The sequence below is a fragment of the Hylobates moloch genome, unplaced genomic scaffold (assembly GCF_009828535.3).
Source record: "Hylobates moloch isolate HMO894 unplaced genomic scaffold, HMol_V3 SCAFFOLD_6, whole genome shotgun sequence".
Lineage (NCBI taxonomy): Eukaryota > Metazoa > Chordata > Mammalia > Primates > Hylobatidae > Hylobates > Hylobates moloch.
The window spans coordinates 78845516-78864913 of record NW_026652281.1 but is presented as its reverse complement, the minus strand read 5'-3'; the positions used below and the strand labels follow the sequence as shown (position 1 = coordinate 78864913).

The 19398-nt window shown below is 42.3% G+C and overlaps 1 protein-coding gene across 2 annotated transcripts in view; it reads left to right on the top strand.

Moving 5' to 3' along the window:
- Positions 1 to 655: 655 nt before the first annotated feature.
- The window catches only part of NSMCE1 (NSE1 homolog, SMC5-SMC6 complex component), a 43152-nt gene continuing 24409 nt past the window's right edge, over positions 656 to 19398 (top strand). The window contains exons 1-2 of one of the 2 annotated variants that reach the window (XM_032157173.2): positions 656 to 736; positions 11879 to 12025. In XM_032157173.2, coding sequence (XP_032013064.1) covers positions 11890 to 12025 — 136 coding nt within the window. In that variant the 5' untranslated portion in view covers positions 656 to 736; positions 11879 to 11889. Of the gene's footprint in view, positions 737 to 880; positions 1043 to 11878; positions 12026 to 19398 lie in introns of those variants that run through there. The other variant, XM_058440844.1, reaches the window with a different exon arrangement.

Here is a 19398-nt window from a genome sequence, read left to right as displayed (position 1 = left end):
ACCACACAATCCACATTTTTCTTTTCTTTTTTTTTGAGCTCTGTCACCCAGGCTCCAGTGCTGTGGTGCGATCTGGCTCGTTGCAACCTCTGCCTCTCGGGTTCAAGTGATTCTCCTGCCTCAGCCTCCCGAGTAGCTGGGATTACAGGCACACACCACCACGCCCGGTTAATTTTTGTACTTTTAGTAGGGACGGGGTTTCACCATGTTGGCCAAGCTGGTCTCGAACTCCTGACCTCAAGTGATTGGCCCACCTTGGTCTCCCAAAGTGCTGGGATTACTTACAGGCGTGAGCCACCGCGACCGGACCTGAGTCCACATTTTTGACGTCAAGACCACACTCAGTTCCACAGATGGGGAAACTGAGGCCTGGGGCAGGGCACTACATTGTGCCAGCGGAATCGTGGCCATTGAGGGAAGCACAGGCTGCACGCCGATTCTTCCTCCTTGGTCAGGGAAGTTACTGAGGTGCCTGAGGCGGAGGGCGACAAGTGGAAGCCCCTTCCCATTACTAAGGATCGAGAGCGGGCGTAATTTGGGATCTAACCCACGAGGCGGAAACACCGGGGCAACGGCGCAAACGGAGAACCGGAAGTGCGTCATTCAACGGACGGGATAATAGGCTGCAGGCCACCAATGGGAACGCCGCGTTCGCATTCGCCCCGCCCCAAAGGAAGAAGAGTCCGCCTTGCGGCCGTATCCGCTAGCGCGGCCCGGGATGCGCTTGGGCTCCCTGGTGGGTAACGTGGGGAGGTAGGGGTTAGAGGGGAAAGAAGAGGGACTTCGAGGAAGGCGAGGGGAGGACGGAAGGTGGGGTGGGCGAGACAGGCAGTGGAGTTTGGCCCCGGGGTCGGTCCCCGTGGGCTGTGGAACTCGGGGACGGGGGTCTTGGGGTTTCCCCCTTCTTGATGGGGAAACTGAGGCCCAGAGAGGGGCCGCAGAAGGCAGCGGACTGGGATCTCCTTCCGCAGCACACACGCAGACATCTAAAAATCGTACTACTGAGTGAAAAATATTTTTAATAGTAATTACGATTTAACAGGTAAAGATACTTTTCATGTAACAGGTGAAAAAGCAAAATATAAAATTCGATTCAAACTGTGATTACATCTATGGAAAATACAGCCTTTGCCGACCACCCTCTTTGTCCTGCCGCCCTCCGAGCTCCCCTCTGTTTTGTGTACGGAGTTTCTTACTTTGTACAAGTGCGCAGCCGCTTATGTTACAGCCCCGAGGCCAGATGCGTTTAAAATCGAGGAGTTCTCGGAGTTTGGAAAGGTAAAATCGCTATGTTCTATGTTAGGTTTCACCCTCAGAGGGTGCTGGAGCAGCGGCTTGTAATCAAATACACGACCCTTTCCACAGCTAAAGATATGAAGATATGCATGTATTATATTGACCGGGTCGCGGTGGCTCACGCCTGTAATTCCAGCACTTTGAGAGGCTGAGGCGGGCGGATCACCTGAGGTTCGGAGTTCGAGACCAGCCTGGCTAACATGGTGAAACCCTGTCTCTACTAAAAATACAAAAAATTAGCCGGGCGTGGTGGCGCGTGCCTGTAATCCCAGCTACTCGGGAGGCTGAGGCGGAAGGCTGAGGCAGGAGAATCGCTTGAATCGCTTGAACCCGGGAGGCGGAGGTTGCAGTGAGCCAAGATCATGCCACTGCACTCCAGCTTGGGCAACAAGAGCGAAACTCCGTCTCAAAAAAAAAAAAAAAAAAAAGCATATATTTACACTGTTGGGATAAATAACCATAAATAGCCTTACCTTAAGTCAGGTCAAGTTTTCCAACTTAAGAAACAAGTTTTGGTATTCAGGCTTTTTTTTTTTTCCCTGCATCCGATCATCCACTAATATTCATACCTTTTTAGATTTGAGGGTTGCAGATGAGGGACCTGGATTGTAGTTGTTCTGTTCACTCACTTTTCTCGCTCTCGCTGGATAGAGGAGAGTGTCTTTGAAAACAGGAACTGTGCTGTTGTATGGTCACGTTTATCTCTGCCACCAGCTCTTGTGTGTCACCTTGTGCCCTCTTAGTCTCAGTTTCCTCATCTGTAAGATGGGGTCAGTGATCCTTTGCTCATAAGGTTGTTCTGGTTTGGGTTAAATGAGGTCGGGCATGTGAAGCACTAGAATTGTGTTAGCACCCGCACAAATGGTATGACTGAGATTTACTTATTCCACAAACATTTCTATTTTAAAATTATTAAATTTAAATAAATTGATTTAATTAATGCATTTAATTAATTTAGTAATAAATCTAAAAGTATAGATGTATTTCTTAAAATGTGGGTGATAAGAATTTTAAAGATTTATATAATGCTTCAAAAGCCTTAGAAAAGGTTTTTTTAATTGGTTTATCTGTATATCTGAACTCTTGAAACTTAACACCTAAAACACTAGGATTTATCTGCAGGGTTGCAGAGAGATAATTCTGCCTTAAATTGGCTAAAACAAAAACAAAACCAGCCAATTTATTTTATAAATCGGATTAAAACTAATTTTTCTCCCATTTTTTTCTCCTTTTTTCTTTTGCTGCCCACGTTGTGCCTTATTTTATGAGCCCCAGTTTTCTGGGCTTAGTTAAAAAAAAAAATTTAATTCTAAACTTTGAATTTAGGGAGTTTTTGTTCTTGAATAAAAAGGCATATACTTAAAAAAAAAATCTGTTTATCTGGGAAAATATATGGAAATCATGCTGCTGAGCGTCTATTTTCTTTGATGTTTTGGTTCGGTATTCTTTTATCATAACTTTTTAGCATTTAAAAATTTACTGATGTACATTTAAAGCCAATAAACTGTTTCAATTAATAAAAAAAAAAAAGTAATTTTTTTTTCTTTTTGTGACAGAGTCTCGCCCTGTCGCCCAGGCTGGAGTGCAGTGGCGCGATCTTGGCTCACTGCAACCTCCACCTCCTGGGTTCAAGCGATTCTCCTGCCTCAGCCTCCTGAGTAGCTGGGATTACAGGCGTGTGCCACCACGCCTGGCTGATTTTTGTATAAAATAAAATTATTTAAGTAGGTAATACATGTCTATGGCTAATCCCACCATTCTCCCTGCAGTCTCTTCTCGTAGAGACAAGGGACATAATATGCATACACAAGCTTATGGTTGTCTTTCTTCCACTCCTACTTTCCCACCCCTTTTCCACCAAATTGTAGCATTCAATCCTATCCTGTTCTCATTCCCATTTACATTTATTTTAGCTGTTATTTAACATATTCACATTACTTTGTTGTTGTTGTTGTTGTTGTTGTTGTAGAGAGTGGATCTTGCTATGTTGCCCAGGCTGGTCTTAAACTCCTGGCCTCAAGCATTCCTCCCGCCTTGACCTCCCAAAATATTGAGATTACAGGTGTGAGTCACCATGCCCAGCCCATCACATTTAAAAACATTGTATGTAACATACCTATACAATTGTGTGGAAGTGTAAGTTTGAAGAACAAAAATAAAATGAACACTCATGTGTTCTTAACCAAGTTAAGAAAGAGACATTTTCAGATCCCCAAAACCCCCACTGAATCCTTTCTTCCCTCCTCAAAGATAACCACCGCCCTGAATATTGTGTTACTTGTTGCCTTGTTTTTGCTTTGTAGTTTTTACCATGTATGTGTGTATCTCTAATGAGTAAATGTATGCTTTTGCTGAGTTTTCAATTTTATGTAATAGGATCCTAAAATATATTTTGTGTGACTTGCTTGTTGCGCTTAACATTATCTTTTTGAGAAGCATGCGTGTTGATGTGCGGAGCTCTACTTTATCTTCATTGCTGATTTGAATTATATGGGATGATTATATTGTTTTAATGTAGTTCTTCAGTTGGTAGGCATTTATACTGTTGCCAGACTTTGGTTATTACAAGGTGCTTCTGTAAAAACATATTTCCTAGGGCAAATGTGAAAGTTTCTGTAAGGTATATACCTAATAGTAGACTTCTGGGGATATGCAGATTTGCTAGTAATGTCAACTGTTATCTGAAATGGTTACAATAATTTATACTCAGCCTGGAGTGGTGGCTCACACCTGTAATCCCAGCACTTTGGGAGGCCGAGGTGGGTGGATCGCTTGAGTCCAGGAGTATGAAACCAGCTGGGGCAACAGGTGAGACCCCATCTCTACAAAAAATACAGAAATTAGCTGGGCATGGTGGTGTGTGCCTGTAGTCACAGCTACTAGGGGGTTCTGAGGTCAGAGGATCGATTGAGCCCACAAGGTCAAGGCTGCAGTGAGCTATGACTGTCACTTTATTCCAGCCTGGGCAACAGAGTAAGACCCTGTCTCAAAAAAAAAAAAAAAAAGGAAAAGAATTTATACTCTTCCAGCAGCAGATGAAAGTTTCAGCCTCTGCCATTCTTTTAAAATTTTTGCCTATCTGGTGGTGGCTAAGACATTCCTTCACTGTGGTTTTCATAATCATTTGTCTGATAACATTGAGATTGAGCATCTTTTTTCCATATTTATTCATCATTTATACATCCTCTTTTTGTAAAATTTCTGTTGCCCATTTCTCTTTTACAGTTGTGTTTCCCATGCTGATTTGTAGGAATTCCTTATATAGTCTGAATATGAATCTTTTGTATTTGTAGCTTATGTTTGTTTTAAATACCCTCCAGTTTGTATCCCCTAACCCCCACCTTTCTGGTATTTTTGGTGAATAGAGGCCCTTAATTTTAACAAAAGTCAAATTTATCAGTATATTCCTTTATGACCTATACTTTTTGTATCTCTTAAAGAAATCCTTCCCTACCCTTAGATGATAAGTATATTCTCTATATTGTCTAAAAGTCTTATAGTATTTTTCCTTATTATGACCTTATCCCTTCAGAATTGATGTTTGTATATAGTGTGAGGTAAGAATCAAATTTTATTCATTTTTTTACATATGGATAACAAGTTTTCCTGGCACCTTTTATTGGAAAGTTTGCTTTCATCTGCCATCAAGTATCCATATGTGTATACCTTTCCGTTTCTGAGTTCTGTGTTCTGTTCCATTGATTGGTCTTATTTGTCTATCTCTGTACCATTACCACACTGTACTCGTTACTCTAGCTTTATAAGCAGTGCTTTTTTTGTTTTGGTTTGTTTTTAGACAGGGTCTTACTCTGTCATCCTGGCTGGAGTGCAGTGGTGCAATCATGAGTCACTGTAGCCTCGACATCCCGAGCTAAAGCAGTCCTCCCACCTCAGTATCATGAGTACCTGGGACTACAGGTGCATACCATCATGCCCAGCGATTTTTTTTTAAATTTTTGTTTTTAGTAGAGACAAGGTTTCACCACATTGCCCAGGCTGATGTTGAACTCTTGGGCTCAAGCAATCTGCCCACGTCAGCCTCCCAAAGTGCTGGGATTACAGGCATGAGCCATCGCGCCCAGCAAATATGAGAAGTCTTTATAGCTGGTAGGACAAGTCCTTCTGCCTTTATTTTCTCCCAGGAATGTCTTTGCTGTTTTGCCTTTGTGTTTTCTATGTAAATTTTTAGAATCATCTTGTCAAATCACACACACACATACACAAAGCCTGTTGGGATTTTGACTGTAATTGCATTGATTCAATTGCATTGGGTCAATTTGGTTTTTAAAGTGATTGCTGCCAACATTTCATTTTTCAGTATGATGTTTGCTGCAGGTGTTTTGTAGATGTCACTTAGTAGGTAAAAGATGTTTTCTTCGATTCCAAATTTGTTTTTGGTGTAGGTACATGTTGAATTTTATCAGTTGTATATTCTGCATCATTAAGATGATCATATGCTTTTTAAAAAAAACTTAGGTTTGGCAGTATACGTGAAGGTTTATTAGATAGGTAAACACACGTCATAGGGGTTTGTTGTACAGCTTTTTTAATCACCCAAGAATTAAGCCCAACCCAATAGTTATATTTTCTGCTCTTCTTCCTCCTCCCACCCTCCACCCTCAAATAGACCCCAATGTCTGTTGTTTCCTTCCTTGTGTTCATAAGTTTTCATCATTTAACTCCCACTTATAAATGAGAACATGTGGTATTTGGTTTTCTATTCCTGTGTTAGCTTGCAGAGGATAATAGTCTCCAGTTTCATCCATGTTCCTGCAAAAGACATCATCTCATTCTTTATGGCTGCATAGTGTTCCATGGTGTATATGTACCACATTTTCTTTATCCAGTCTGTCATTGATGGGCATTTAGGTTGATTCCATGTCTTTGCTTCTGTGAATGGGGCTGCAGTGAACATTCCCATGCATGTGTCTTTATGGTAGAATATTTCTATTCCTCTGGTATATACCCAGTAATGGGGTTGCTGGGTCAAATGGTAGTTCTGCTTTTAGCTCTTTGAGGAATCACCACACTGCTTTCTACAGTGGTTTAACTAATTTACACTCTCACCAACGGTATATAAGTTTCCCTTTTCTCTGCAACCTTGCCAGCATCTGTTATTTTTTGACATTTTGATAATAGCCATTCTGACTGATGTGAGATGGTATCTCATTGTGGTTTTGATTTGCATTTCTCTAACGATCAGTGATACTGAGCTTTTTTTCATATGCTTGTTGACCACCTGTATGTCTTCTTTTGGAAAGTGTCCGTTCATGTCCTTTGCCCAGTTTTTAATGGGGTTGTTTGATTTTCTCTTGTAAATAGTCTGCAAATATTTTCTCCCATTCTGTAGGTTGTCTGTTTACTCTGTTGATAGTTTCTTTTGCTATGCAGAAGCTCTGAAGTTTAATTAGATCTCATTTGTCAATTTCTGCTTTCATTGTGGTTGCTTTTGGTATCTTTGTCGTGAGATCTTTGCCCGTTCCTATGTTCAGGATGGTATTGCCTAGGTTGTCTTCCAGGGATTTTATAGTTTTAGGTCTTACATTTAAGTCTTTAATCCATCTTGAGTTGATTCCTGTATGTGCTGTAAGGAAGGGGTCCCGCCTCAGTCTTCACATATGGCTAGCCACTTATCCCAGCACCATTTATTGAATAGGTAGTCTTTTTCCCGTTGCTTGTTTTTGTCATCTTTGTCAAGGATCAGGTGGTCATAGGTGTGTGGCCTTATTTTTGGGCTCTCTATTCTGTTCCATTGGTGTACGTGCCTGTTTCTGTACCAGCACCATGCTGTTTAGCCCTGTAGTATAGTTTGAAGTCGGGTAACGTGATGCCTCCAGGTTTGTTCTTTTTGCTTAGGATTGCTTTGGCTATTCAGGCGCTGTTTTGGTTCCATGTGATTTTTTTTTTTTTTTTTTGAGATGAAGTCTCACTCTGTTGCTCAGGCTGGAGTGCAATGGCGTGATCTCGGCTCACTGCAACCTCCACCTCCCAGGTTCGAGTGATTCTCCTGCCTCAGCTTCCTGAGTAGCTGGGATTACAGGCGCGAGCCACCCCGCCCAACCAATTTTTGTATTTTTGGTAGCAACGAGGTTTCATCATGTTGGCCAGGCTAGCCTCTTAACTCCTGACCTCAGGTGATCTGCCTGCCTTGGCCTCCCAAAGTGCTGGGATTACAGGCATAAGCCACCATGCTCGGCCCGGTGTGAATTTTAAAATGCTTTTTCCTTTATTAATGTGGTGACTCACATTGATTGAGTTTTAGATGTGAAATCATTGCTGGAATAAACCTAAGTGATGATATGTCATTCCTTTTACATATCTGGATTAAGTTTGTTAGCATTTTGCTTAGGACATACTGTAGCTGTGTTCATGAAAGACACTGGCTTGTAATTTTCCTTTCTTTTGACATCCTTGTTAGGTTTCAGGGCCAAATTAGGTTAGCCTTATCAGATGGGTTGGGGAGGGTTTGCTTTTTTTCTGGCGCTGAGATTGTGTAACATTTGAAATTATTTGTTTTTAGAATATTTGGTAGAACTTCTCGATAAAGTCATTGGGACCTGAAGTTTTCTTTGTGAGAAGATGGATTTTCTATAAAATATCATTAATGGTTATAGGAGTGTTTAGGTTTTCAAATAATTCATTCATTAGTTTTGAATAAATTTCCTATGACTTTTTACATAGTTAAATTTCAGATTATTATAAATAATTGATAATATTTTTAAGTCTTAATTGCAGATATTTGTCTCATCTGCAGTTAATTTCCTTTTTTTTTTCAAATATTGTTTCTTTATAAGTTTTAGCTCTTGGAAAATCTTGTCAGAAGTTTTTCACTTTTATTATGTTTTTTCAAAGAATAATTTTGGTTTTGTTGACCTTAGATATATGCTTATTTTCAATCTTCATTAATTTCTGCCCTTTATTATTTTCTCATTTTACCTTTCTTTAGATTTAATTTGCAGTTCTTTTTATAGCTTCTTTTTTTTTTTTTTTTTTTTTTTTGAGACGGAGTCTTGCTTTGTCACCCGGGCCGGAGTGCAATCTCAGCTCACTGCAACCTCTGCCTCCTGTGTTCCAGCGATTCTCATGCCTCAGCCTCCCAAGTAGTTGGGACTATAGGCACGCACCACCATGCCTGGCTAATTTTTGTATTTTTAGTAGAGATGGGGTTTCACCATGTTGGCCAGGCTTGTCTCCACCTCCTGACCTCAGGTGATTCACCTGCCTCGGCCTCTCAAAGTGCTAGGATTATAGGTGTGAGCCACCATGACCATCCCCTGCAATCTTTTTTTTTTTTTTTTTTTTTGAGACAGGGTCTCACTCTGTTGCCCAGCCTGGAGTGCAGTGGTGTGAACACAGCTTATTGCAGCCTCGACCTCCCAGGCTCAAGCAGTCTTCCCACCTCAGCCTCCTAAATAGCTGGGACTGCAGAGGTGTGCCACTATGCCCAGCTAATTTTTGTGTTTTTTGTAGAGATGGGGTTTTGCCATGTTGCTCAAGATGGTTTTGAACTCCTGGGCTTACTGTGCCCAGCCTATAAGGAACTCTTATAGAGGTAGATTTTATTCGTTATTAATTTGATAAGGTTTTAAATCTGGTCTAACAGCCCTTGTATTTCAGCTGGAACATTTAGTCTATTTTTATTCATTGTTATTACTAATCTAGTTGGATTATTTCTCCTGACTTACTTTGTTTTTTTGTGTTTATTTTTCCTATCCTGTTTTTTTTTCCTTTCCATTATTTTTTCTCATTACATTATTCCCCTTTACTATTTGGAAATTATATACACTATTTGTTTTTTTAAAAGTTGTTACTCTAGAAATTGTAAAATGCAAGTGTAAAATTTGTTCATGTCCAGATTCTACTCCTGACCGTGACAAGGCTATTAGAACACTAATCCCAGTGATTGCTCACCTCCTATTTATGTTATTATTTTTGTGTATTTAGTTTTTCAAAAACCTCATTCTTTTTACTGTGGTATTAAAAACTTTCTTTTAAAGATAGAAGCATTTCTTCTGATTTTTACTGTTTTATACAGTTAACTTGGATTTAACCACATATTTACCAACTTTATTTGCTCTTTATTCTACCCTGCATTTTAGACCTTCCAACTTGTATCCCTTTCTTTTTTCCTGAACTATATGTTTTGGAATTTCCTTTAGGGAGCATCTGCTGGTCACGTGCTCTTTCAGTTGTTCATTGTTTGGAAATGTTTTTGTCTTACCCTCAGTCTTTAGCTCGTTAGAGAATTCTCTGTTAAGACACCCCCTCCCAGCATAGAAGATGTGTTTCCACTGTGACCAGCTTCCATTGTTGCCATTGTGATGGCAGCCAGCAGTCTACTTGTTGCTCTTTAGAAGTCCTCTGACTTTTTCTTTGATTGCATTTAATCTCTGGTATTGTGTGCTTTTACTAGGATGTACCTAGGTGGATATTTTAGAGTTTATTCTGCTTGAGATTTGATGGGATCACAATGGCCGTGACTCATATCATTTGTCCCCACTGCCAAGCCTCGGTGATACCTCATCCCCTTTTGTAGGATCCCTTCAGGAGACCGCTTTCTGGACTCTTTGCCTCCCATTTCTTTCCTCTACACCTCCATGATGCCAAAGGGGATAATCTTCCTAAAACACAGCTAGGCAACACCATCTTCCTTCTTCAAGACCCTTAGTTTGTAGAGATCCTTCGTTTGCAGGATAGAGGTCCATTTTTTTTTTTAGCCTAGCACATTCTGTCCCTGTGCCCAGAACAACCACTGGCAAATACAGGGGTGCTAAGTACATTGACATGGAATGGCCCTAGTGATAGGAAATAAAGTTGATGACTGGCTGGATTTGAGGTTTAAGGAGAGGAGGACCAGAGTTCAGTGCTCAGGTGTGTGGTATGATTGTGTGGACTGCACCGTCCACACCGGATGATTTGCAAAGAGAAGGACTTGGGAGAGGAAGGGGGCTAAGGAGGTGGAAGGAGAGGATGAGTCTAACGTAGGCTTTGTTGAGGTGCAGATTTGGTGAGATGAAGGATGTTTTTCTTGCAGGCAGTTTGAGGAACTGGTTATGAGATGGTGCATTTTCCCAGCCCCGAGGTCCAGTTGAGGATGCTGTTAAAGAACAGCACTGGCCGGGTGTGGTGGCTCACACTGTAATCCCAGCACTTTGGGAGGCTGAGGCAGGTGGATCGCCTGAGGTCAGGAGTTCGAGGCCAGCCTGGCCAACATGGTGAAACCTGTCTCTACTAAAAATACTAAAAATATGAAAATTAGTCAGGCACAGTGGCGGGCGCCTGTAGTCCCAGCTACTTGGGAGGCTGAGGCAGGAGAATCACTGGAACCTGGGAGGCAGAGGTTGTAGTGAGCCAAGATCATGCCACTGCACTCCAGCCTGGGCAACAGAGCGAGACTCCATCTCAGAAAAAAAAAAAAAAAGAACAAAAGAACAGTAATTAGCAGTCTTGTGGATCTCTTATGTGCCAGGTGCTTGGCAAGCCTTTGGTAGTTGTGACTCATTTAGGCTTCCTCTATGCCTTTAAGATAGCTACTAGTTTCCCGGTTTTAGAGATGAAAAAACTAGGCCTTAGGGAGGCTGAGCATTGTTAGCTAAAAATGTTTGCGTGCTGTATTTGCCCAAGGCACCATTGAACTTCTTGTCAGATCTTGACATCACCTAAAATGAATGTAAACACCTCCGAATTCCAGGACCCACTGCAGTCAGAACATCCAGGAAAGGGTTTGGGAATCTGTATTGTTAAAATGCACATTAGGAAATTCTTAGGATCAGGCAGATCTGGGACTTTCTGGTCTCAGTGCTTCCTGTTTAGTTCCAAATCCACATTCTTAGCCCCTGCACTGCGTGCTCCATGGCAGTAGCCAGCGTTTTGATCAGGGCTTGTGGAATAGTTTTATTAACTGTGATCTTTGTGTTTTGTGGAAAGATCCCATTTTGTTAGCGAGCAGGAGATTTAAAAAATAGTCTGAAGTCCTGCCATGATGGTTGTTTTATTAGCGGTTTGGGGAGAGGAGGAAACTAACATTTATTAAGTGTTTACTAGTAGTTCTCTCAGTAATGAACTTTATAATAATTTTATGGTGAGAAAACGGGGCCTCTGCTAAATTTCTCCAAGGCCATAGATCTGGTAAAAAGGCTCAGCCAAGGGTTAGACCCAGAATTCCCTAATAGTAAAAATAGCTCAGACTTATTTAGTGCTTACTATGTTACCAGGCTATTACATGTATTAACCCATCTAATCTTTGTAGCAATTCTGCAGAGGATGTTTCTATCATTTTTCCCACTTTACAGATCAGAAACTGAAGCCTGTGGGGACTAAGTTGCTCAATTTCACACGCCTAGTAAGTGGGAGAGCCAGGCCCTGAGTCCCGGCATTCTAGCTCCAGAATCCACACTTCTTACCACTGCCCAGTCCTGATTTGCTGTGACTCATGTTCTTCTCACCTTTGCAGTAATCAGCATGAAGAATGACTTTTAAAAATGATAGCAAATTTATATTTGTTAATGTAAATTAGTACAAGACCCAGGACATTGCTTCTGATGTGCTTGGGGATGACTAGTGTCATTTACTTCCTTTTCAGTTCGTTCCCACATGCAGGGTAGCACAAGGAGAATGGGCGTCATGACTGATGTCCACCGGCGCTTCCTCCAGTTGCTGATGACCCATGGCGTGCTAGAGGAATGGGATGTGAAGCGCTTGCAGAGGCACTGCTACAAGGTCCATGACCGTGAGTACCGTTTCCCTGTTCCCAGGGCGCTCTGGTGCTGTGTTGATCAGGAACCAGTGACATAGGTACAATACCATGTAACTTGTTAACCGGTACTCCTGAGCTGAGCATTCAAGCCTCTTCACAATCTTACATGGTCCCATCTTTCTAATTTCATCTTCCACTTTTATTTTTTTTTCCAAGTAAACCTGACATTTAGCCCTGTGGATAAAAACTTAGAGTCTAAAGCTGTATAGTTGTGGTTCACACCAAGCCTCCAGGACCTGCCCTAGCCTCAGTTTCTGTATCTCTAAAGCGGGGATAGTAATTCTACTTAACACATAAGTAAGTGCGTGGTTCAGGGAATTGAGAGACATGATATGTACAAGACACCTGGCGCAGAGACTGCCTAGTGGGGTTTTGATGGACACAGGGCAGCTTGGCCTGGTGCGGTGGCTCACGCCGTTATCCCCGCACTCTGGGAATCAAGGTGGGAGGATCGCTTGAGGCTAGGAGTTTGGGACCAGCCTGGGCAATGTAGCAAGACCCTCTCTATTTTTTTATTTGAAAAAAAGAAAATAAATTATAAAACAAAACAATGGGGCAGCTTAGCACAATACTTAAGGGCACAGCCTTAGACTGGGCCAGACCTGGAGAGTGTGTCCCTGCCCTGTGTCAGCTGAAGGCATTTGGGGCATCTTAGGGGGCCACTGGGAGGGGCAAATAAGAAGCCCTTGGAGATAGGGCCTGATGCTACGTTCTTAGTAACCGGAGATGGCAGAAGAAACAATAGAATCAGTGTTGATAGATCAGTTGAATTAGCATTGGCAGATATTGTTGAGTTGCGTGCCAATATGGGTAGATCTTACTGATGAGATTTTATGCAGTGACAAAGGTGATGAGTTATGCTTATCGTATGATGTGATTATGTTGTTTTTTGTGAAGTACAAAATGATTTTCATTGGTTATGAATGCATTTGCATGTAAAGGCATAAAAGTGGACCAGAAGAAGACGCAGGACACTTGTGAGGTGCTTGTGAGGAGAAGCAGAGTGGGAGTGGGCTGTCAGCAGAGATCACAGGACCCTTCACTTTTATCCTGTTATGTTCTTTTATTAAAAAGAAAAGTCTTAAAGCCAATGTGACATTATTAGCCTAACAACATGACATTAATTAGTTGTAGTCTAATGGTTGTCACCTCTGATGAATGGGAATGCAGGCATTTGGTTTTTATTCTGCCTTTCTCTCTGTATTTTTAATTTTCAAAAGAAAAAGATAAAAAATGACATAGAAGTGAGCCAAGCCAAGAGGTGTGAGAAAGGGCATGTACAGGTACACAGGGAGCAAGTACACAGGTGAAGGGACACACAAAAAAAGGCAAAAAGATGCTTTCATTCTTAGTCCACAGGCATCCTGTAGCTCCTTGCAGTGAGCTGTGAAAGGGCGAAGGGACACCAGAAAAGGTGTCCCTCCTGTCCCCAAAGGCAAACACCTCATGGGTGCATTACATCTTCTTCCCAGCCACTTTTATGCCTTTGCATGCAAATGCATTCAAAAGTGATGAACATCATTTTATACTTTTCAAAATATGAAGGGACACGAGAAAAGGTAGGTGCCACATTTGGAGCACTGCAGTTTCTGCAGCATGTTAGAGTTCAAAGCCTGATCCCAGAGAGGTGAGCGGTGAATGGAAATAAGAAGGGGGAGACAGAACAGAAACAAATATTCTTTCAAGGTGTGCAAAGGAAGGAGGAATAAAAGAAGGTGGCATGTTAGAAAGAGAAGAAGCAGTTTGAAGTGTCTGGAGAGTAGCATCTGCGTTCTCCAGAGCACTGGTTCATGGAGGTGTTCCATGGGGAATTCTGGGAGCTCAGTAATGCCAGGAACAAGTTAGCCTGTTGAACTGTGTTTAATTCTGTGTATCCAAACCTAATTGACCTACTGATAACCTACCCTGGGAATCCCTAGACAAGAATATATGATGTGTGGGAAGAGAATACATTCTTTTCGTGTGTAGGTTTGCAGATCATGAAGAACCCTATACACCACAGTAATGGCTTTTTACTTCTGCGGACAGTGTGGACCTCTTGAAGTATTCAAAGCAGAGAGTGAGAGAGACAGTTTTAGGTTTGAGAACCATCCCCGTGGTGAAAGTATATGTGCCGCAGTTGTACCAGCAGAGAAGGATCTTTGGTGAGAGACTTTTGTATTGAAAGGGGATGTTATACCTGTTAAGCTAGTTTCTCTTGCTCTTTAAAAAGCATAGTAGCGGCCGGGTGCAGTGGCTCACACCTGTAATCCCAGCACTTTGGGAGGCTGAGGAGGGTGGGTCACCTGAGGTCAGGAGTTCAAGACCAGCCTGGTCAACATAGTGAAACCCCATCTCTGCTAAAAATACAAAAATTAGCCGGGTGTGGTGGTGCATGCCTGTAGTCCCAGCTACTTGGGAGGCTGAGGCAGGATAATTGCTTGAACCCGGGAGGCAGATGCTGCAGTGAGCTGAGATCATGCCCCTGCACTCCAGCTTGGGTGACAGAGTGAGACCATGTATCAGAAAAAAAAAAGCATGGCCGGACTTTAAACCTACCCCTCAATATCCTCCAGAGATGGGCATAAGAACGCTTGTCTTCAGCCTGAGCAACATGGTGAAACCCCGTCTCTATCAAAAGTACAAAAAATTAGCCAGGTGTGCTGGCACACACCTGTGGTCCTAGCTACCCAGGAAGCTGAGGCAGGAGGATCGCTTGAGCATGGGAGGTGGGGGTTGCAGTGAGCTGAGATTGCACCGCTGCACTCCAGCCTGGGCAATACAGTGAGCCCCCATCTCAAAAAAATAAAAGAATGCTTTTGTTAATCCTGAATCTCTTATTTACATGACAATTTAGTCCTTTTCTCTTTTTTTCTCCTGTGAGTCTTGACTGTAAGCTTTCATGTTGGTGGGGAAGTTTCACAGCTCACTGCAAGGAGCCACATGATGCCTTGGTACTAAGACTGAAAGTGTTTTTGCCTTTATTTGACCTTTAAAATTGTTATGATCTAATTTAGGAAAGTCCTGTAGAATGTGTCTAGGAATTGATTTATTCTTCACACTGTGTACCATTTCTTTGCACCTAGATATGGTTATGGCCAGGGTGAACAAGGTAGAACAATCTGTTTTCTCCTATCCTCATTTAAGAAAAATGCCAAAAAACTTGTTACTGCATGTTCTTGTTATTAGGGAGATTTTAAACAAGAAATGACAGAAATTATCTAAACTTAAGTGAATACTCGCAATACCCAATATTATTAATTTCCTATCTTTTGAAGAGATGGCCAGGAAAGTCCCCTTGTACCAACTAGAAAAATATTTAGCTTCTAGGAAAATTATGAAACAAAGGAGTGATTGAAATTTCAAGTTATTCCAATTGCCATTTCCCAGGGTGTTTGTCCAGTTTATCAAATCACTTCTTATTCTAGGCTTTGGTTTGGGTTCTCTTCTTACTGTCATTAAGGGGAAACAAAGTCCCCAATTCTCCTGGCTAATGAAGAGTTTAGATTTTGTTCTCAAGTTCAGTGCAGGCCTTGGGTTGAGCCTTTCAGAATGGCGCTGGGGACCTGTGTTCTTAGAGGACCTTAGATTTTTGAGCCAGGACTTGCATCCACACATACGTTTATTCAACCAGCAAAGCTTCCCTAGAATCTCAAGTGAGCCAGGCCTCTGTGCTAGGGACTGGTGACTCAGATTAAATTTTTATTTTACCGTGGCTGTCATGAGTCATACAGACAAGTGGTCAGATGATTCCAACATAGGCCTCCTTGATAGAAGTAGGCACAGGAGGCCTTGGGGGTGGTAGAGAAGGCTTGGGTTTGAGGTTTTCCACTTTTGGCCAGTATGGAGCAACAGGGCTCAATACACCTTGCCTGAAACAATTCAAAAATGGACAAAGTATAAAACACTGGACATTCGTCAGTCAAGGCCAGTGATCTTTCGAGAGATGGGCAATGAGTGTTTCTTTTTCTCTTGACACTTGATGTGGTATCTTTTCTAACACTACTTCTCCAGTTCTCTAGATAACAACTGGGCATTCCATAATTCAGTTTAATTCTGACACTATCTGCCTGGAGTTAGCATCAGATCCTACAGGTTAAAGGGCTCAGTGTCATAAGACTGACCCAACTTAAGACGCCAGTTATAAGTCCCGGGCTACCTGTGTTTCTGACCAATGGCTATACATCAGTGGTTCCCGTAACTCCCTCTTTGGGTTTGATAATTTTCTAGAATGATTCATAGAACTCAGGAAAACACTTTACTTACATTTTTACTTACGTGGTTTTTTATAAAGTCTACAACTCAGGAACAGCCACAAGGAGAGATCACAGGGCCAGCTGTGGGAAGTGGGGGTGGCATGGAGTTTCCGTGCCCTCTCTACGTGCACCACCGTCTCAATGCCTCTGTGTGTTTAATAACCTGAAGCTCTTCAAATCCTGTTGTTCAAGGGTTTCTTTTTTATTTTTATTTTTATTTTTTCTGAGACAGAGTTTCGCTCTTGTCACCCAGGCTGGAGTGCAATGGCAAGATCTTGGCTCACTGCAACCTCTGCCTCCCAGGTTCAAGCGATTCTCCTGCCTCAGCCTCCTGAGTAGCTGGGACTACAGGCATGAGCCACCACGCCCAGCTAATTTTCGTATTTTTGGTAGAGACGGGGTTTCACCATGTTGGCCAGGCTGGTCTCGAACTTCTGACCTCAGGTGATCCGCCTGCCTCTGCCTCCCCAAGTGCTGGGATTACAGGTGTGAGCCACCGCACCTGGTTAAGTTTTAAATTATTTGTAGAGACAGGGGTCTTCTTCTGTTGCCTAGGCTGGTCTCGAACACCTAGGCTCAAGTGATCATCCTGCCTCAGCCTTCCAAAATGTTGGGATTCAGGCATGAGCCACTGCACCCAGCCAAGTTTCAGGTTTTAAAGGGCCTGCTGATTATTGAATTTGGGACACTCTAAGAAAAATAATCCCACAAAATTGTGAATCCACCATTAGAAATTATTTGAAATATTTATTTAGCCACCGCGTCTGGTCATTCCTGGGTTTCTATGGAGGTTTCTTTACACAGGCATGATTGATCAGTCACTGGCCGTTGACGAGTGCTTCCATCTCCAGTCCCTCTCTTCTCCCCAGATATTGGGGGGTGGCCAAAAGTTCCATGTTTTTTATTGAGGCTTGGTCATTCTGGTGACCAGCCCCCATCCTAGGGGCTTGCCAAAAGTTGCCTCATTAGAGCAAAAGATGCTTCTATCACCTATATGACTCAGGGAATTCTAAGAGTTTTAGAAGTTCTGTACCAGGAACCTGGGGGAAAGACCAAGTAACTTTCTTCTGCCACAAGCGATAGTGGGAGTGAGCAGTACAGCTGCCCCAGCTCAGTGCCTTTAGAAAGTTTCTAGGCCATGGCACAGGGGAAACCCAGGCAGAGCTAGGCAGCCTCCCTGCATTGAGGAGATGGAGATAAGAGTTCAGGGAGACTAAGGCAGGTAGAGGTTGCAGGACAGAGTACTTACAATGGAGTATAAGGTGGACGAGAGGTGCACAGAGAGAAAACCTGAGGTGTCCAAAGTGCCCCTCCATTCAAGGATCCCGCTGAGAACTGATGAGCAAGAAAACTTCTTAAGGCCAGGGAGAGAACTAGTTGAAGGATTGGAGAAAACAATGCCAGCTATTGACAGAGCTGGGAATAGTGCCGGGCCCAAACATTTGAGGAAGAACGCACACCATTTCTATCCAAACTCTTCTGTAAAATTGAAGAGAATATGTTACAACTAATTCTATGAGACCTGCATGATTCTGATACCATAACCAGACAAAGACATTGCGAGGAAGGAAAACCCCAAACAAGACTCCTGATGAGCATAGATGTTAACATGCTAAACCCAACTGTGGCAAATCTAATCTAACAGTGTTTACAAAGGATGGTACAACATAACCAAGTAGGGTTTATCCTGATTTTGCAGGGTTGATTTAGTATTAATATTTGAAAATCAGTGTAATTCACCATATTAAGCTAAAAAAGAAAAATCTTGTGTTTATCTCAATAGGTACAGAAAAAATATTTGACAAAATCTCATGTCTGCCCTGGTGTGATGTAGCAGAAAGTTTTTTATAGGAAGCTAAGGGATCCTAAGTAGCAGGGGATAAATAGGATAAATAGGCTTAGAGCACAAATGAGGAGTCTGAACTCTACAGTTTTATTTTTATTTATATATATATATTTTTTTTAAATAATTAAAATTAAGGCTGGGCACGGTAGCTCACACCTGTAATCCCAGCACTTTGGGAGGCTGAGGTGGGCAGATCACCTGAGGTCGGGAGTTCGAGACCAGCCTGACCAACATGGAGAAACCCCGTCTCTACTAAAAATACAAAATTAGCTGGGCGCAGTGGTGCATGCCTGTAATCCCAACTGCTCGGGAGGCTGAGGCAGGAGAATCGCTTGAACCCGGGAGGCAGAGGTTGCAATGAGCCAGTATCATGCCATTGCACCCCAGCCTGGGCAACAAGAGCAAAACTCCATCTCAAAAAACAAAAATTACAATTAAATTTCATCTATTTTATTATTTTATTTTATTTTATTTTTGAGACAGAGTCTCAAAAAAGCCTCCCAGGCTAGAGTGCAGTGGTGCGATCTCAGCTCGCTGCAACCTCCGCCTCCTGGGTTTAAGCGGTTCTCCTGCCTCCGCCTCCCGAGTAGCTGGGATTACAGGCACGTGCCACCACGCCTGACGAATTTTTGTATTTTTAGTAGAGGTGGGGTTTCACCATGTTGGCCAGGCTGGTCTTGAAGTCCTGGCCTCAAGTGATCTCCCTGGCTTGGCTTCCCAAAGTGCTGGGATTACAGGCATGAGCCACCGCACCCGGCCCTCTACACAGAGTTAAAAAAAAAAAAAAACCCAACAGCTATTCCCGATTAAAAAAAAAACAAAAACAATACCCTCAGCAAAGTGAGAAAAGAAGGGAACTTCCTTAACCTGATAAAGGGGATCTCTGTAAAATCTACAGCTAACATCATTCTTAATGGTGAAAGACTGAATACTTTTCCCTAATCTCAGGAGAAAGACAAGAATGTCTGTTCTCACCACTTTCGTCCTAGTTAGTGTACTCAGGTGAGAAAAAGAAACAAAAGGTAGCTGGATTGGAAAGGACGATACAGTAAAGCTGTCAGTTCACAGACAACATGATCATCTGTGTAGAAAATCCGATGGAATCTACAAAAAATCTTCTGGAACTAATAAGTGAGTTTAGTGAAGTTGTAGGATACAAAATCAATATCCAAATACCAATTGTTTCTCTATATGCTGGCAATGGATAATCAGAAATGGCAATGTAAAAATAGCACCATTTATAATAACATTAAAAATAAGAAATG